Raw genomic sequence first — 20,779 nt, 5'->3', positions numbered from 1 at the left:
AAATAAAATTACTTACAAGGGTAGCAACCAAATTCACTAAATAATATCCCAAAGTAATTATAGCACAGCAGCAGTAATAATATAAATATTAATATAAAATGTGAGGGGGCTGTGACACCAGTGAAGACCAGCCTAGCACCATCCTAAGACCAGCCTAGCACCATCCTAAGACCAGCCTAGCACCATCCTAAGACCAGCCTAGCACCATCCTAAGACCAGCCTAGCACCATCCTAAGACCAGCCTAGCACCATCCTAAGACCAGCCTAGCACCATCCTAAGACCAGCCTAGCACCATCCTAAGACCAGCCTAGCACCATCCTAAGACCAGCCTAGCACCATCCTAAGACCAGCCTAGCACCATCCTAAGACCAGCCTAGCACCATCCTAAGACCAGCCTAGGACCAGCCTAGCACCATCCTAAGACCAGCCTAGGACCAGCCTAGCACCATCCTAAGACCAGCCTAGCACCATCCCAAGACCATCCTAGCACCATCCTAAGACCAGCCTAGCACCATCCTAAGACCATCCTAGCACCATCCTAAGACCAGCCTAGCACCATCCTAAGACCATCCTAGGACCAGCCTAGCACCATCCTAAGACCATCCTAGCACCATCCTAAGACCATCCTAGGACCAGCCTAGCACCATCCTAAGACCAGCCTAGCACCATCCTAAGACCATCCTAGGACCAGACCAGCCTAGCACCATCCTAAGACCATCCTAGGACCAGCCTAGCACCATCCTAAGACCATCCTAGCACCATCCTAAGACCATCCTAGGACCAGCCTAGCACCATCCTAAGACCAGCCTAGCACCATCCTAAGACCAGCCTAGCACCATCCTAAGAACAGCCTAGCACCATCCTAAGACCAGCCTAGCACCATCCTAAGACCATCCTAGGACCAGCCTAGCACCATCCTAAGACCATCCTAGCACCATCCTAAGACCATCCTAGGACCAGCCTAGCACCATCCTAAGACCATCCTAGCACCATCCTAAGACCATCCTAGGACCAGCCTAGCACCATCCTAAGACCAGCCTAGCACCATCCTAAGACCAGCCTAGCACCATCCTAAGAACAGCCTAGCACCATCCTAAGACCAGCCTAGCACCATCCTAAGACCATCCTAGGACCAGCCTAGCACCATCCTAAGACCAGCCTAGCACCATCCTAAGACCATCCTAGCACCATCCTGAGACCAGCCTAGCACCATCCTAAGACCAACCTAGCACCATCCTAAGACCAGCCTAGCACCATCCTAAGACCATCTTAGGACCAGCCTAGCACCATCCTAAGACCATCCTAGCACCATCCTAAGACCATCCTAGGACCAGCCTAGCACCATCCTAAGACCAGCCTAGCACCATCCTAAGACCAGCCTAGCACCATCCTAAGACCAGCCTAGCACCATCCTAAGACCAGCCTAGCATCATCCTAAGACCATCCTAGGACCAGCCTAGAACCATCCTAAGACCATCCTAGCACCATCCTAAGACCAGCCTAGCACCATCCTAAGACCAGCCTAGCACCATCCTAAGACCATCCTAGGACCAGCCTAGCACCATCCTAAGACCATCCTAGCACCATCCTAAGACCATCCTAGGACCAGCCTAGCACCATCCTAAGACCAGCCTAGCACCATCCTAAGACCAGCCTAGCACCATCCTAAGACCAGCCTAGCACCATCCTAAGACCAGCCTAGCACCATCCTAAGACCAGCCTAGCACCATCCTAAGACCAGCCTAGCACCATCCTAAGACCAGCCTAGCACCATCCTAAGACCAGCCTAGCACCATCCTAAGACCAGCCTAGCACCATCCTAAGACCAGCCTAGCACCATCCTAAGACCAGCCTAGCACCATCCTAAGACCAGCCTAGCACCATCCTAAGCAAGTAAGTAAGTAACATCCCTTCACTTACAAGTACGTTAGAAATTTCTATAATTTTATTGCCTTATTTCTTAATGTTGTTATTATAACCAGCTTGAAGACTACTCCAGAAATTAGTTGGGAAAGGTTGAAATATGTGAGGGATAAAATGGCGTTGTAGTGAGTCATGAGTCTTGGGTGAGGGGAGGCTGTTATTATATTTGCTTCTTCCCACTACAACCCTTGTATATTCTCACCTACAACACCATATATATATTATATACTCGTTCTAGTGTGTTAATATATTTGTTAAACTAATTTCGGAAGAAGGAGGAGGTTGGGAGGAGTGAAGTAGTCTGGAGAAGCTTAGTATAATGTGAGTGAGATGGTTGGTATGTAGGGGGGAGGGGGTGAGGGAAGACCAAAACCGGGGGTATGGGGAGGGGTTGCCAGTGCCAGATGCCCGGGCATTTGAGATACAGCAGTGGAGAAGGACCCTTGTATCTAACGCTCTCCAGTGCCCTACCCAGGATGACCCCCTAGTGATCTTTTGTGCTTTTGTTCAGAACCTGGCGGCCGGAGGTGGTATTGAGGCCCCTCTCTACCCACATAAGAACCCTCATGGCCCTTATGGCCCCGTGCCCACCGTGATACACGTGTGTCAGAAGTGTAGTGTGATGGTGGGTGTGCACAGCCCACCATCTCTCCCTCCACTACTCTTGAGCTAGTCTTGACTGCCTCTTACCCGGTGCCCCTGACCTCCCTGCGGGTCCAAGTGTTCATCAGTAGGGTCAATATAGTTTACCAGTGTTAGCAAGGGCCCGCTGGTGAGGGCCCATCACCTAGGGGCCCCCAGTGAGGGCCCAGCAGGCATGGTGCCGGCGCCTCCAGAAGCGTGGAGCGCCATGGGCGGCGGGGCGGGTGCCTCCTCCATAATGGGCGGGTTGGAGGCTAGTGGGGGCGGCGGGCCCCTAACAGGAGGGGCGGCACCAACACAGCTTCTCAACTGGGTCTACCTGACTCTGGCTGACCACCATAACCAGCAGGCCAGTGCTGCCTCCCACACCAACCCTCCACCACCCATACACACCTCCCAGGTACGTATATAGGCCTCCCACGTACATACAAACAAGCTTCTCATCTCTTACGTACAAACGTGTCTCTCTGTACGTACGAACCCGCCTCCCATGTACATACAAACACGCCTCTCACGTACGTACACGTCTCATGTAAGTACACGCCTCTCATGTACATAGCACGCCTTCCACTTTCACTATAGTATGTATACACACGCGTAGACACGTACATACACGCCTCTCACGTACACCACATGTTTATGCACACACCCCTCTCATGTACGTGTATACACGCAATCAGGTGTCCATACCTAGATCATATGCCACACACACGAAACCAGGAGCTGTAACTCGACTCCTGCAACCACAAATAAGAGAGTACACACACACACGCCAATGAAGAGGCTGGGCCAGGAGCTATGATTCGACATTTTGCAACCACAATTAGGTGAGTACACACACACACCATTGAAGAGGCGGGGCCAGGAGATATGAATCGACCCCTGCAACCACAATTAGGTGAGTACACACATACACCATTGAAGAGGCGGGGCCAGGAGCTATGAATCGACCCCTGCAACCACAATTAGGTGAGCACACACACACACACTTGAAGAGGCAGGGCCAGGAGCTATGAATCGACCCCTGCAACCACAATTAGGTGAGTACACACATACACCATTGAAGAGGCAGGGCCAGGAGCTATGAATCGACCCCTGCAACCGCAATATAGGTGAATCATATGATGGGTTACATTACTCACCTTAAGGAAAACTAAAACACCCAGGTACCTACTTACTGCTAAGTGAACAATGACAGCAGGTGTAAGGTGACTAACACCCAGGTACCTACTTACTGCTAGATGAACAATGACAGCAGGTGTAAGGTGACTAACACCCAGGTACCTACTTACTGCTAGATGAACAATGACAGCAGGTGTAAGGTGACTAACACCCAGGTACCTACTTACTGCTAGATGAACAATGATAGCAGGTGTAAGGTGACTAACACTCAGGTACCTACTTACTGCTAGATGAACAATGATAGGAGGTGTAAGGTGACTAACACTCAGGTACCTACTTACTGCTAGATGAACAATGATAGCAGGTGTAAGGTGACTAACACCCAGGTACCTACTTACTGCTAGATGAACAATGATAGCAGGTGTAAGGTGACTAACACTCAGGTACCTACTTACTGCTAGATGAACAATGATAGCAGGTGTAAGGTGACTAAAACTCAGGTACCTACTTACTGCTAGATGAACAATGATAGCAGGTGTAAGGTGACTAACACTCAGGTACCTACTTACTGCTAGATGAACAATGATAGCAGGTGTAAGGTGACTAACACCCAGGTACCTACTTACTGCTAGATGAACAATGACAGCAGGTGTAAGGTGACTAACACCCAGGTACCTACTTACTGCTAGATGAACAATGATAGCAGGTGTAAGGTGACTAACACCCAGGTACCTACTTACTGCTAGATGAACAATGACAGCAGGTGTAAGGTGACTAACACCCAGGTACCTACTTACTGCTAGATGAACAATGATAGCAGGTGTAAGGTGACTAACATCCAGGTACCTACTTACTGCTAGATGAACAATGATAGCAGGTGTAAGGTGACTAACACCCAGGTACCTACTTACTGCTAGATGAACAATGACAGCAGGTGTAAGGTGACTAACACCCAGGTACCTACTTACTGCTAGATGAACAATGATAGCAGGTGTAAGGTGACTAACATCCAGGTACCTACTTACTGCTAGATGAACAATGATAGCAGGTGTAAGGTGACTAACACCCAGGTACCTACTTACTGCTAGATGAACAATGACAGCAGGTGTAAGGTGACTAACACCCAGGTACCTACTTACTGCTAGATGAACAATGACAGCAGGTGTAAGGTGACTAACACCCAGGTACCTACTTACTGCTAGATGAACAATGATATCAGGTGTAAGGTGACTAACACTCAGGTACCTACTTACTGCTAGATGAACAATGATAGCAGGTGTAAGGTGACTAACATCCAGGTACCTACTTACTGCTAGATGAACAATGATAGCAGGTGTAAGGTGACTAACACTCAGGTACCTACTTACTGCTAGATGAACAATGACAGCAGGTGTAAGGTGACTAACACCCAGGTACCTACTTACTGCTAGATGAACAATGATAGCAGGTGTAAGGTGACTAACACCCAGGTACCTACTTACTGTTAGGTGAACAGGGACAGCAAGTGTAAGGTGACTAACACCCAGGTACCTACTTACTGCTAAGTGAACAGTGACAGCAGGTGTAAGGTGACTAACACCCAGGTACCTACTTACTGCTAGATGAACAATGATGGCAGGTGTAAGGCGACTAACACTCAGGTACCTACTTACTGCTAGATGAATAATGACAGCAGGTGTAAGGTGACTAACACCCAGGTACCTACTTACTGCTAGATGAATAATGACAGCAGGTGTAAGGTGACTAACACCCAGGTACCTACTTACTGTTAGGTGAACAGAGACAGCAAGTGTAAGGTGACTAACACCCAGGTACCTACTTACTGTTAGGTGAACAGGGACAGCAAGTATAAGGTGACACGCCCAGTGTTTCCATCCTTGCCGGGGATCGAACCACGGACACCGTGTGAAGCGAGAGCGTTGCCTACCAGGCCACGGGACACTTCTACGAGTTTAGCGCTTCTCCCGGAATACAATGACAATCTATGAATCATTATAAAACAATAGCATTAACCTCGTCAAGGACCACAATGGAAATAAGTCACTTCGTCAGACTTTTTTGGGGTTATCTTAGTGGGTAAGTTACACTATGTATGGTAAGTGTACTTATATGTACCTGTGCCTAAATAAACGTACTTATAAAAAATGAAACTGTTTGGTGATTAGGCTGATGTGAAGGAAGACAATACTATTAATGCATAGTTGATTATGGTGCAGCTGGTGTGAGCTGCATCCTTCATGATGACTCCACCAGCTGTGGCCAGGGCAGACTGGCAGGCAGGGAGGGAGGCAGGGCTGGAGTAAGGCTTGGACTTTAGGTGCTGAAGCCCAGAGGACTCCACCAGCTGGAGAGCCTCCAGGTGCAGCAGCCCAGAGGCCTCCACCAGCTGGAGGGCCTCCAGGTGCAGCAGCCCAGAGGCCTCCACCAGCTGGAGAGCCTCCAGGTGCAGCAGCCCAGGAGCTTCACATTACCTGTAGCCCAGGGACCTCACAGTGCCTGTAGCCCAGGGGCCTCACAGTACCTAGCCCAGGGGCTTCACAGTACTTGTAGCCCAGGGGCTTCACAGTACCTGTAGCCCAGGGGCTTCACGGTACTTGTAGCCCAGGGGTCTACAAAATCTTAATCCGGCTCTGCAGGCGGGCAGGCAGACAGGGAGACAGACAGGCAGGCAGACGGACAAGGAGACAGGCAGGCAGACAGACAAGCAGACAGGCAAGCAGACAAGCAGACAGGCAGGCAGACAAGCAGACAGGCAGGCAGACAAGCAGACAGGCAGGCAGACAAGCAGACAGGCAGGCAAACAAGCAGACAGGCAGGCAGACAAACAGACAGGCAAGGTGTGACACCCCTCATGTCTGGCCCAACACTTGCTTTTTAGTTTCCTTGCACAAGTTAAACTATATTTAAAATAACCATAAGAGCCGACGACCTCTCACACACCTCCACTACCAGACAATAACATTAAGAATTACTGTGATAACCTACTGTCTCATGTTACTAAGTTTATTTAGATATAGGTACATATAAATACAATTATATATGGTATAAATTGCCCACCAGGATCAAAACAGTTATGGCTCCCTTATCAACCCTGACTCAAAACTGTCCAACCTGAAAAATTTCATTAAGTAATTCATGAAACCCGTCTTATGTGATGGAATAACAGGAAAACAGACGTTGTTCAGTGTTCTCATCTATGTTCTTGTAAGTTCTGCATCTTTGTAACCCAGAGTTAAGTAAGGTTATTTAGGTGCAGCTACACACGAGTACAATCATCATACACAATGTAAATTACCTGGGATGACTTGACATTGTTGTGTGTCATCATAATCCTAGTATGAACCAACCGGTTTACTGCAATGTCCTCTTTCTTAAGCAAACACTACTGCATCCATGGACCTATTTGTGCCAACAATATTATTATTATTAATTATTATTATTATATTCGTGGGGAAGAGCGTCAAGCCCTTTGAAATGACAGGATTCCAGTGGAAATAAGTGACTTTTTTGGGGTTATCCTGGATAATTTAAACTATGATAATTGTAATTATGTGCACCTGTGCCTAAATAAAGGTAATTATCCAAGGAAGAGATGCTTGATAAACCCATGGCGAGGTGAACAAGATCACACAAGCTAGGAAAGATTCAACCTTCTCTCACAGCATGTCTGGTGCTCCTCAGCCTCTCTACTGGTCTCCCCTCAAGGAAGGTTCCTTGATGTTGGTAAGGGGCTCTTGATTTAGGGAATTGGATCTGTGCTCCAGTTCCCCGAATTAAGCCTGAATGCCTTCCACATCCCCCCCCCCCAGGCGCTGTATAATCCTCCGGGTTTAGCGCTTCCCCCTTGATTATAATAATAATAATAATCTGTACTGGTGTCGAGTGTCTTCATTTCTTGCATTTCGTGAGGTGCTAAACCCGTGTGGGTTCAGCGCCGCCAAGGAGTGAAGGATGGATACCCTGTCTGCTGCTCTAGCAGACCCTTGCTGATTAATATTTTCCCGAGTTTTAAGAGGACACGGAGTTATTAAACCGTATCAGACAACAGTAAGATAAGATAAGATAAGATTTCGTTCGGATTTTTAACCCCGGAGGGTTAGCCACCCAGGATAACCCAAGAAAGTCAGTGCGTCATCGAGGACTGTCTAACTTATTTCCATTGGGGTCCTTAATCTTGTCCCCCAGGATGCGACCCACACCAGTCGACTAACACCCAGGTACCTATTTGCTGTTAGGTGAACAGGACAACAGATGTAAGGAAACGTGTCGAAATGTTTCCACCCTCCGGGAATCGAACCCGGGCCCTCCGTGTGTGAAGCGGGAGCTTTACCCACCAGGCTAAGGTTAAATAATTGTCAGTACATGAGCAATATATATAGACAAGCACAGAGGTCTAAGTTTATTTACGAACAGCTACACATAAATACAATTATCTTACATAATATATGTGTAAATTACCCACCAGGATAACCCAAAAAGCTCAAAGTGACTTATTTTCACTACATTGTACAGTAATAAAGACAGACATATGCTCAACCTCACTCTCTGTATACTGACATATATATACTGAGATGCATACATGTATACTGAGACGTGCACAACAGCCACCGTGAAAAAACAGTAAACTTGCAAGCGCCTTTATTTCTCACATTATCGAACAACTGTGAGAAATCGCGAAAGAAATAGGAAATTTAATTATTATTTTTCACTTTGCTAGTTGTTCATACTGTGAAATCACTGTTCACTGTGATTTTATTGCATACTGAGATATATGCATCCCCTTGGTGCATATATATTGACAGATATACACCTGGATATGCCCGTGGCCTCCTGGCTAAAGCTCTCGCGAGGGTCTTGGTTCGATTCCTAGCGAGGGTAGAAATATTGGACGTGTTTCTTTACACCTGTTGTCTATGTTCACCCATCAATAAACTTCTTATCTGGGTATTAGTGGACTGGTGTGGGTCGCATCCTGGGACAAAACTGACCTAATTTGCGGGAAATGCTCAGCATAACAAGCGGCTTTCTATATAGTAGTATGTTATTGATGTCAACTGTGGTCTATATACCTTGTACATGTACTTGTTGAAATAAAGATATTATTATTATTATTATTATTATTATTATTATTATTATTATTATTATTATTATTATTATTACAAGGGTAAGGGACTGATCACTTCAAACTGCTCTGGCTTCCACCGTTGTATCCATCAGTATTTAACAGAAGACGCCTGAAACAAGTACGGAATGGGTGGTTGTTTAAACCCATGGTAAGTAAATCCTAAAACTCCAGGCCAGTGTTAGGACTGACTTACCACTGTATTCAAACCTCACCCGTTCCGTGGTTTGTGTTCACTCTTGTTATTTACGATTTCGTGAGTCATGAGGCAACTGCTGTACAGGCGATACGCTTCTGCCATATACTAGTATTGCAAGTGTGTCTTATTTACCACGAGCCCAGAGATATACACCTCTGGTATGTGTAGATATATACCTCTGGTATGTGTAGATATACACCTCTGGTATGTGTAGATATACACCTCTGGTATGTGTAGATATACACCTCTGGTATGTGTAGATATACACCTCTGGTATGTGTAGAGATATACACCTCTGATATGTGTAGAGAGATACACTTCTGGTATGTGTAGAGATATACACCTCTGGTATGTGTAGATATACACCTCTGGTATGTGTAGATATACACCTCTGATATGTGTAGAGATATACACCTCTGGTATGTGTAGAGATATACACCTCTGGTATGTGTAGAGATATACACCTCTGGTATGTGTAGAGAGATACACTTCTGGTATGTGTAGATATACACCTCTGGTATGTGTAGATATACACCTCTGGTATGTGTAGAGATATACACCTCTGGTATGTGTAGAGAGATACACTTCTGGTATGTGTAGAGATATACACCTCTGGTATGTGTAGAGATATACACCTCTGGTATGTGTAGATATACACCTCTGATATGTATAGAGAGATACACCTCTGGTATGTGTAGAGATATACACCTCTGCGTGTATGTAAGCTGAAAAATATACAGCTCCGGGTGTATATAAACATATACACTGGGGTATATAAATTAACTATACTCATTCATACATTCTCTTACACATTTTCACACATAATACTCCTTAAATCTTACAAATACTATATTTGGGTGTTATTAAGAGAGAAACCTAAAAAACGTATCTTTAAACACAATATTATATATATATATATATATATATGCGAAGAGCTAAACCAGTGTGTTATTCAGTGTAACGAGCGATGAAGGCTCGATCCTCCGTCTGTTAACTGCCTCTTAGTCTGGCCTGGAGTTTACCTGGAGTTTACCTGGAGAGAGTTTCGGGGGTCAACGCCCCCGCGGCCCGGTCTGTGACCAGGCCTCCTGGTGGATCAGCGCCTGATCAACCAGGCTGTTGCTGCTGGCTGCACGCAAACCAACGTACGAGCCACAGCCCGGCTGATCAGGAACTGCCAGGTAGGATGATCAGGGATTTTCTAAATATTTAGGCACATGTACACATAAGTACGATTATCATACACAGTAACATACGTGTAAATTATCATACACAGTAACATACATGGTCCCGAAGCTGCGCACATAAATCACTCCCTACGAAAGTAAAAGACTGGGCAGGCGATGCAAAATATCCCCAATTAAAAGTAAGGGCGCCATTGGCACACTAAGAGAAAACACCACAAGTGTCCGGGGCCCAAGACTGTTCAACAGCCTCCCACCAAGCATAAGGGGAATTACCAATAGGCCCCTGGCTGCCTTCAAGAGGGAGCTGGACAGATAACTAAACTCAGTGCCGGATCAGCCGGGCTGTGGTTCATACGTTGGACTACGTGCGGCAAGCAGTAACAGCCTGGGTGATCAGGCCCTGATCCACCGGGAGGCCTGGTCGTGGACCGGGCCGCGGGGGCGCTGATCCTCGGAATAACCTCCAGGTAGACGTGTAAATTATCATACACAGTAACATCCGTGTAAATTATCTGGGATAATCCCATAAAGGGTCAGACAAAGTGACTTATTTATCCACTAGTCAGTGACTAATGCTCCACGACTAGTCAGTGACTAATGCTCCACGACTAGTCAGTCAGGAGGTAATGCTCCACGACTAGTCAGTGACTAATGCTCCACTACTAGTCAGTCAGGAGGTAATGCTCCACGACTAGTCAGTGACTAATGCTCCACGACTAGTCAGTGACTAATGCTCCACGACTAGTCAGTCAGGAGGTAATGCTCCACGACTTGTCAGTCAGGAGGTAATGCTCCACGACTAGTCAGTAACTAATGCTCCACGACTAGTCAGTCAGTAGGTAATGTTCCACGACTAGTTAGTGACTAATGCTCCACGACTAGTCAGTGACTAATGCTCCACGACTAGTCAGTGACTAATGCTCCACGACTAGTCAGTGACTAGTTAATGGCCTGAAATGCTTCGCATACTAAGGGGTGTCATGCACCTCAGTGTCACTCATCTCTGTACAACCTTCGAGTAAGATAAGATTTCGTTCGGATTTTTAACCCCGGAGGGTTAGCCACCCAAGATAACCCAAGAAAGTCAGTGCGTCATCGAGGACTGTCTAACTTATTTCCATTGTGGTCTTCAATCTTGTCCCCCAGGATGCGACCCACACCAGTCGACTAACACCCAGGTACCTACTTGCTGCTAGGTGAACAGGACAACAGGTGTAAGGAAACGTGTCGAAATGTTTCCACCCGCCGGGACTCGAACCCGGGCCCTCCGTGTGTGCAGCGGGAACTTGAGCCACCAGGCCACCGAGTGTGGAGATAAATTATCTGAATCTCAAGTTGGACCAAAACATAATAACTTCCGTCTTGTGTGTGTAATGCAGATAATAAAACAGACTGGACTTATTTACAGATACATATTTATAGATTAGTCCGAGTCCTCACAAGGTTATCTATATATATATATATATATATATATATATATATATATATATATATATATATATATATATATACCAGGATGATGACAGTGTACTGGTGGAGTTCCTCCAGCATGCTGACAGTGTACTGGTGTACTTCCTCCAGTATGCTGACAGTGTACTGGTGTACTTCCTCCAGTATGCTGACAGTGTACTGGTGTAGTTCCTCCAGTATGCTGACAGTGTACTGGTGTAGTTCCTCCAGTATGCTGACAGTGTACTGGTGGAGTTCCTCCAGTATGCTGACAGTGTACTGGTGTACTTCCTCCAGTATGCTGACAGTGTACTGGTGTAGTTCCTCCAGTATGCTGACAGTGTACTGGTGTAGTTCCTCCAGTATGCTGACAGTGTACTGGTGTACTTCCTCCAGTATGCTGACAGTGTACTGGTGGAGTTCCTCCAGTATGCTGACAGTGTACTGGTGGAGTTCCTCCAGTATGCTGACAGTGTACTGGTGTACTTCCTCCAGTATGCTGACAGTGTACTGGTGTACTTCCTCCAGTATGCTGACAGTGTACTGGTGTACTTCCTCCAGTATGCTGACAGTGTACTGGTGTAGTTCGTCCAGTATGCTGACAGTGTACTGGTGGAGTTCCTCCAGTATGCTGACAGTGTACTGGTGGAGTTCCTCCAGTATGCTGACAGTGTACTGGTGGAGTTCCTCCAGTATGCTGACAGTGTACTGGTGTAGTTCCTCAAGTATGCTGACAGTGTACTGGTGTACTTCCTCCAGTATGCTGACAGTGTACTGGTGGAGTTCCTCCAGTATGCTGACAGTGTACTGGTGGAGTTCCTCCAGTATGCTGACAGTGTACTGGTGGAGTTCCTCCAGTATGCTGACAGTGTACTGGTGGAGTTCCTCCAGTATGCTGACAGTGTACTGGTGGAGTTCCTCCAGTATGCTGACAGTGTACTGGTGTACTTCCTCCAGTATGCTGACAGTGTACTGGTGGAGTTCCTCCAGTATGCTGACAGTGTACTGGTGGAGTTCCTCCAGTATGCTGACAGTGTACTGGTGGAGTTCCTCCAGTATGCTGACAGTGTACTGGTGGAGTTCCTCCAGTATGCTGACAGTGTACTGGTGGAGTTCCTCCAGTATGCTGACAGTGTACTGGTGGAGTTCCTCCAGTATGCTGACAGTGTACTGGTGTAGTTCCTCAAGTATGCTGACAGTGTACTGGTGTACTTCCTCCAGTATGCTGACAGTGTACTGGTGGAGTTCCTCCAGTATGCTGACAGTGTACTGGTGGAGTTCCTCCAGTATGCTGACAGTGTACTGGTGGAGTTCCTCCAGTATGCTGACAGTGTACTGGTGGAGTTCCTCCAGTATGCTGACAGTGTACTGGTGGAGTTCCTCCAGTATGCTGACAGTGTACTGGTGGAGTTCCTCCAGTATGCTGACAGTGTACTGGTGGAGTTCCTCCAGTATGCTGACAGTGTACTGGTGGAGTTCCTCCAGTATGCTGACAGTGTACTGGTGGAGTTCCTCCAGTATGCTGACAGTGTACTGGTGGAGTTCCTCCAGTATGCTGACAGTGTACTGGTGGAGTTCCTCCAGTATGCTGACAGTGTACTGGTGGAGTTCCTCCAGTATGCTGACAGTGTACTGGTGGAGTTCCTCCAGTATGCTGACAGTGTACTGGTGGAGTTCCTCCAGTATGCTGACAGTGTACTGGTGGAGTTCCTCCAGTATGCTGACAGTGTACTGGTGGAGTTCCTCCAGTATGCTGACAGTGTACTGGTGGAGTTCCTCCAGTATGCTGACAGTGTACTGGTGGAGTTCCTCCAGTATGCTGACAGTGTACTGGTGGAGTTCCTCCAGTATGCTGACAGTGTACTGGTGGAGTTCCTCCAGTATGCTGACAGTGTACTGGTGGAGTTCCTCCAGTATGCTGACAGTGTACTGGTGTACTTCCTCCAGTATGCTGACAGTGTACTGGTGGAGTTCCTCCAGTATGCTGACAGTGTACTGGTGGAGTTCCTCCAGTATGCTGACAGTGTACTGGTGGAGTTCCTCCAGTATGCTGACAGTGTACTGGTGGAGTTCCTCCAGTATGCTGACAGTGTACTGGTGGAGTTCCTCCAGTATGCTGACAGTGTACTGGTGGAGTTCCTCCAGTATGCTGACAGTGTACTGGTGGAGTTCCTCCAGTATGCTGACAGTGTACTGGTGGAGTTCCTCCAGTATGCTGACAGTGTACTGGTGGAGTTCCTCCAGTATGCTGACAGTGTACTGGTGGAGTTCCTCCAGTATGCTGACAGTGTACTGGTGGAGTTCCTCCAGTATGCTGACAGTGTACTGGTGGAGTTCCTCCAGTAGTTTGACGGTGACCTCACCTTTATGGTCAGCATAACATTTTCTGTCTTCCACAGAACAAGATGATACCAAGCGGGTGGAACGCCCTAGGGATGGGCAGCACAGGTGTGGGCGGCAGTTCGAGCATGGGCAGCGGGTCTGGCGTGGGCGGCATAAGCTCAATACCGCCCTCTTCTCTTGGCTCGCTTGCCGGGAGCAGTCTGGGCATGATGGGTGGCAATATGGGTGGAAGTATGGGCGGCCTCAGCTCTCTGTTGGGTGGTGGGGGCGGTGGTCTCCTCAACGGGTTGGCCGGACTCACCCCTAATGACATCTCTGCCCTCAACTCCCTCACAGGTACCATCAACAGCATCAACGGAAGCTTCAGCAATGGTCTCAACGGGGTTAACAGCCCTGTCAACAGCAATAGCTTAAACGGCAGTATAGGTGAGTACACGTGACTCATTTGGTACCTGTAGACAATTCTAGGGGATGTTGGCCTTGCAGCCCGGTCCCAGACCAGGCCTTCAGGTTGATGGCTTGATCAATAAGGCTGTGGTGCCTACGTTGGGCAGCAGGCAGTTCCACTTAGCCACCACAGTCCTGCTCATCAGGAACCGACTTGAGGAACTTAAGAGACACTTCAATTTCCGTGTCTTCTAATATGTTCATTTTTCCACTATAATCTACCTTGTACAGAATTACTACGGCATTTCCTTTGTCTGTTTCGGAAGGTGAAGTCCAGGATCTTTCCTTAATTTATGGTATAACTTAACAAATTTGTGATGACAAACCCCATCCTATTTCTTTTGTGGAAAATTACATTTACCTGGATGAATCTCATTAGATACATACAAGTAAATGGTAACAAAGATAATTATTATTTATCAAAGTTACAGAGACAAGTAGGATTTTTTAGGACATCTAGGTCGCAAAAAATGTCCCCCTTCGATACCTATCATAATACATCTCTCCACAAGTTACTCTAGACCTATATTAATTGCAAATGAAATGTACATACACACCAGGAATTCTGGTAAAATTTAATATAAATTTGTGGACTGTATATTAAAATTAATAAATGATTACATATACACGTTTATATGACAGAAGGAGAATTTATAATCATAACACACACCAATTAGTCTGGAGATTATTGTGTCATGTACAGAACCCCCCCCCCTACCCAAATTTATGATGATAATACTGGCCAGAATTATTATTATTATTATTATTATTATTATTATTATTATTATTATTATTATTATTATCAAAAAGAAGCGCTAAGCCACAAGGGCTATACAGCACTGGGCAGAATTACAAATATAATTTAGATAGCTTATCTGAAGTTCCTGGAGCTGTCCTGTCCATCTGTTTAATGCTCAAATTATGCAGAACTGCACATCCAACAATTTCGGCTCCTATCTGAGAGGTTTTAAGCCCAATACAACCCCTAGAGCGACGAAAATTAAGCACATTTCATTAGAGTGTCTGTACCACATTCAAAAAACAATGGCGACTCCCCCTGTTCGTCAGTACAGAACTTCCCTGTCGATTCTCTTATTTAAAATGGACTCAACAGAACAATAGTAACGTATTATTCAGGTTTATTTACACTATAAAAATATACAGCATAATTTTGGGAAATTATTTCCTACATGTTTCTTGTCTCGCCTATATATAACTTTTGTTGTGCAGAAATATGGAGGTATCCCCATTAAAATTTCATTTCTCCCGTGTTTGTGAGAGAGGCCATCCTTAGACATGGTAATCCCTAGGTAATAGTAATTCCAGTTCTGCTGGAATGAAACTCTTACAGGTAGATGTTTCAGCTGCCGAGTCCTTACTGTAATACTGAACAATGTCCTCATCACCCTACTGATTCTCCCAACTCAGGCTGATACAGTTCAACACTGTGTATGAAAAACATCCTGTGTGATGGAATATGATAGGGGATTTTTTTTGTTGCCACTATGTTAGCGGTACATTACTGATGTATCTAATGTGATGTAAGACTATCAAATCTTTAGTGAGGAATGTGGTCAGGAGGGACTTACAGTCTGGCGATGCCAAGTACATCATTAGAATTTGCCAAGTTTTCCCAGCACAACACACATTATACACTTTATAAATTAATATTTTCCCTGTTAATGGTTAGGTTAAGTAATGTTTGTCAGGAAACAGGACAAGTATTTCCTGACGCGGGTCTTAGTTATATGATGACCCACAGCTGGAGCTTTTGGTCATCTGACCGAGGCCTTCCACTGGCTTATGGTTATAATTAAAACCATTAGGCTTATGATTATAACAATTAGCTTATGATTATAACCATTAATGATTATAATCATAATGTTTCCTGAGATTATCGTCCCTGTGGTCAGGTCTCAGACTAGGCCTCCTAGGCTGGAAAATAAATATTCTCTGATTAATAACTTACAAAACACAAGAATGTGAAGTTAAGTGTATTGAATGAAAGTAAAGAGTCGATGTAATCAGTCCCTCAGCCCTGAGTCGATGTAATCAGTCCCTCAGCCTGGAGTCGATGTAATCAGTCCCTCAGCCTGGAGGCGACGTATTCAGTCCCTCAGCCCTGAGTCGATGTAATCAGTCCCTCAGCCCTGAGTCGAAGTAATCAGTCCCTCAGCCTGGAGTCGATGTAATCAGTCCCTCAGCCTGGAGGCGACGTATTCAGTCCCTCAGCCCTGAGTCGATGTAATCAGTCCCTCAGCCTGGAGTCGATCTAATCAGTCCCTCAGCCTGGAGGCGACGTATTCAGTCCCTCAGCCCTGAGTCGATGTAATCAGTCCCTCAGCCTGGAGTCGACGTAATCAGTCCCTCAGCCTGGAGGCGACGTAATCAGTCCCTCAGCCTGGAGTCGACGTAATCAGTCCCTCAGCCTGGAGTCGACGTAATCAGTCCCTCACTCTTGATATCAACAGATTTAGGTTAATTCTGCGTAGGCTAAATGAGATTAATTTTATATCAACTTCTAGCAATCTTGGGCATATATAAAGAAAAAAATTCGTAGCCTAAGGTAGAAATTAAAAAAACAAAACCCATAGGACCCTAGGTAAGACGGCCTTAATGACCCTCGTGTAGTTAATAGGCCTTAAAGTTAATTATCCCTTCATTATTACCACAAATATATAATTAAAGGGAAGACAAAATTCCATACGATTATCGAATCGATTCTCATCATTTTTATTATACAGTTTATTAATTTAGTAAAAATATTTGATCTATCGAGGAACAATAACTGAGTTATTCAACACCACAGTCTACCTGGGTACACCACAGTCTACCTGGGTACACCATAGTCTACCTGGGTACACCATAGTCTACCTGGGTACACCACAGTCTACCTGGGTACACCACAGTCTACCTGGGTACACCATAGTCTACCTGGGTACACCACAGTCTACCTGGGTACACCACAGTCTACCTGGGTACACCACAGTCTACCTGGGTACACCACAGTCTACCTGGGTACACCACAGTCTACCTGGGTACACCATAGTCTACACACACAGTCTACCTGGGTACACCACAGTCTACCTGGGTACACCACAGTCTACCTGGGTACACCACAGTCTACCTGTACACCACAGTACCTGGGTACACCACAGTCTACCTGGGTACACCACAGTCTACCTGGGTACACCACAGTCTACCTGGGTACACCACAGTCTACCTGGGTACACCACAGTCTACCTGGGTACACCACAGTCTACCTGGGTACACCACAGTCTACCTGGGTACACCACAGTCTACCTGGGTACACCACAGTCTACCTGGGTACACCACAGTCTACCTGGGTACACCACAGTCTACCTGGGTACACCATAGTCTACCTGGGTACACCACAGTCTACCTGGGTACACCACAGTCTACCTGGGTACACCATAGTCTACCTGGGTACACCATAGTCTACCTGGGTACACCATAGTCTACCTGGGTACACCACAGTCTACCTGGGTACACCACAGTCTACCTGGGTACACCACAGTCTACCTGGGTACACCACAGTCTACCTGGGTACACCACAGACTACCTGGGTACACCACAGTCTACCTGGGTACACCACAGTCTACCTGGGTACACCACAGTCTACCTGGGTACACCACAGTCTACCTGGGTACACCACAGTCTACCTGGGTACACCACAGTCTACCTGGGTACACCACAGTCTACCTGGGTACACCACAGTCTACCTGGGTACACCACAGTCTACCTGGGTACACCACAGTCTACCTGGGTACACCACAGTCTACCTGGGTACACCACAGTCTACCTGGGTACACCACAGTCTACCTGGGTACATCACAGTCTACCTGGGTACACCACAGTCTACCTGGGTACACCACAGTCTACCTGGGTACACCACAGTCTACCTGGGTACACCACAGTCTACCTGGGTACACCATAGTCTACCTGGGTACACCACAGTCTACCTGGGTACACCACAGTCTACCTGGGTACACCACAGTCTACCTGGGTACACCACAGTCTACCTTGGTACACCACAGTCTACCTGGGTACACCACAGTCTACCTGGGTACACCACAGTCTACCTGCGTACACCACAGTCTACCTGGGTACACCACAGTCTACCTGGGTACACCACAGTCTACCTGGGTACACCACAGTCTACCTGGGTACACCACAGTCTACCTGGGTACACCACAGTCTACCTGGGTACACCACAGTCTACCTGGGTACACCACAGTCTACCTGGGTACACCACAGTCTACCTGGGTACACCATAGTCTACCTGGGTACACCACAGTCTACCTGGGTACACCACAGTCTACCTGGGTACACCACAGTCTACCTGGGTACACCATAGTCTACCTGGGTACACCATAGTCTACCTGGGTACACCACAGTCTATCTGGGTACACCACGGTCTACCTGGGTACACCACAGTCTACCTGGGTACACCACAGTCTACCTGGGTACACCACAGTCTACCTGGGTACACCACAGTCTACCTGGGTACACCACAGTCTACCTAGGCACACCACAGTCTACGTGGGTACACCACAGTCTACCTGGGTACACCACAGTCTACCTGGGCACACCACAGTCTACCTGGGTACACCACAGTCTACCTGGGCACACCACAGTCTACCTGGGTACACCACAGTCTACCTGGGTACACCACAGTCTACCTGGGTACACCACAGTCTACCTGGGTACACCACAGTCTACCTGGGTACACCACAGTCTACCTGGGTACACCACAGTCTACATGGGTACACCACAGTCTACCTGGGTACACCACAGTCTACCTGGGTACACCACAGTCTACATGGGTACACCACAGTCTACCTGGGTACACCACAGTCTACCTGGGTACACCACAGTCTACCTGGGTACACCACAGTCTACCTGGGTACACCACAGTCTACCTGGGTACACCACAGTCTACCTGGGTACACCACAGTCTACCTGGGTACACCACAGTCTACCTGGGTACACCATAGTCTACCTGGGTACACCACAGTCTACCTGAGTACACCACAGTCTACCTGGGTACACCACAGTCTACCTGGGTACACCACAGTCTACCTTGGTACACCACAGTCTACCTGGGTACACCACAGTCTACCTGGGTACACCACAGTCTACCTGGGTACACCACAGTCTACCTGGGTACACCACAGTCTACCTGGGTACACCACAGTCTACCTGGGTACACCACAGTCTACCTGGGTACACCACAGTCTACCTGGGTACACCACAGTCTACCTGGGTACACCACAGTCTACCTGGGTACACCACAGTCTACCTGGGTACACCACAGTCTAGCTGGGTACACCATACTACCTGGGTACACCACAGTCTACCTGGGTACACCACAGTCTACCTGGGTACACCACAGTCTACCTGGGTACACCATAGTCTACCTGGGTACACCATAGTCTACCTGGGTACACCACAGTCTATCTGGGTACACCACAGTCTATCTGGGTACACCACAGTCTACCTGGGTACACCACAGTCTACCTGGGTACACCACAGTCTACCTGGGTACACCACAGTCTACCTGGGTACACCACAGTCTACCTGGGCACACCACAGTCTACCTGGGTACACCACAGTCTACCTGGGTACACCACAGTCTACCTGGGCACACCACAGTCTACCTGGGTACACCACAGTCTACCTGGGCACACTACAGTCTACCTGGGTACACCACAGTCAACCTGGGTAGACCACAGTCTACCTGGGCACACCACAGTCTACCTGGGTACACCACAGTCTACCTGGGTACACCACAGTCTACCTGGGCACACCACAGTCTACCTGGGTACACCACAGTCTACCTGGGTACACCACAGTCTACCTGGGTACACCACAGTCTACCTGGGTACACCACAGTCTACCTGGGTACACCACAGTCTACCTGGGTACACCACAGTCTACCTGGGTACACCACAGTCTACCTGGGTACACCACAGTCTACCTGGGTACACCACAGTCTACCTGGGTACACCACAGTCTACCTGGGTACACCACAGTCTACCTGGGTACACCACAGTCTACCTGGGTACACCACAGTCTACCTGGGTACACCACAGTCTACCTGGGTACACCACAGTCTACCTGGGTACACCACAGTCTACCTGGGTACACCACAGTCTACCTGGGTACACCACAGTCTACCTGGGTACACCACAGTCTACCTGGGTACACCACAGTCTACCTGGGTACACCACAGTCTACCTGGGTACACCACAGTCTACCTGGGTACACCACAGTCTACCTGGGTACACCACAGTCTACCTGGGTACACCACAGTCTACCTG

The 20,779-nt window shown here is 47.4% G+C and overlaps 1 protein-coding gene across 2 annotated transcripts in view; it reads left to right on the top strand.

The window, feature by feature from the left end:
• The first annotated feature begins 2,325 nt into the window (after positions 1–2,325).
• LOC128691861 (uncharacterized) overlaps positions 2,326–20,779 on the top strand; it is a 76,142-nt gene continuing 57,688 nt past the window's right edge. For both annotated transcript variants that reach the window (XM_070100858.1, XM_070100856.1), the window contains exons 1-2: positions 2,326–2,966; positions 14,045–14,414. In XM_070100858.1, coding sequence (XP_069956959.1) covers positions 2,742–2,966; positions 14,045–14,414 — 595 coding nt within the window. In that variant the 5' untranslated portion in view covers positions 2,326–2,741. The remainder of the gene's footprint in view (positions 2,967–14,044; positions 14,415–20,779) is intronic.

The sequence above is a fragment of the Cherax quadricarinatus genome, chromosome 75 (assembly GCF_038502225.1).
Source record: "Cherax quadricarinatus isolate ZL_2023a chromosome 75, ASM3850222v1, whole genome shotgun sequence".
NCBI lineage: Eukaryota > Metazoa > Arthropoda > Malacostraca > Decapoda > Parastacidae > Cherax > Cherax quadricarinatus.
The sequence above is the reverse complement of the archived record's forward strand: the minus strand, read 5'-3'. Positions and strand labels throughout refer to the sequence as shown.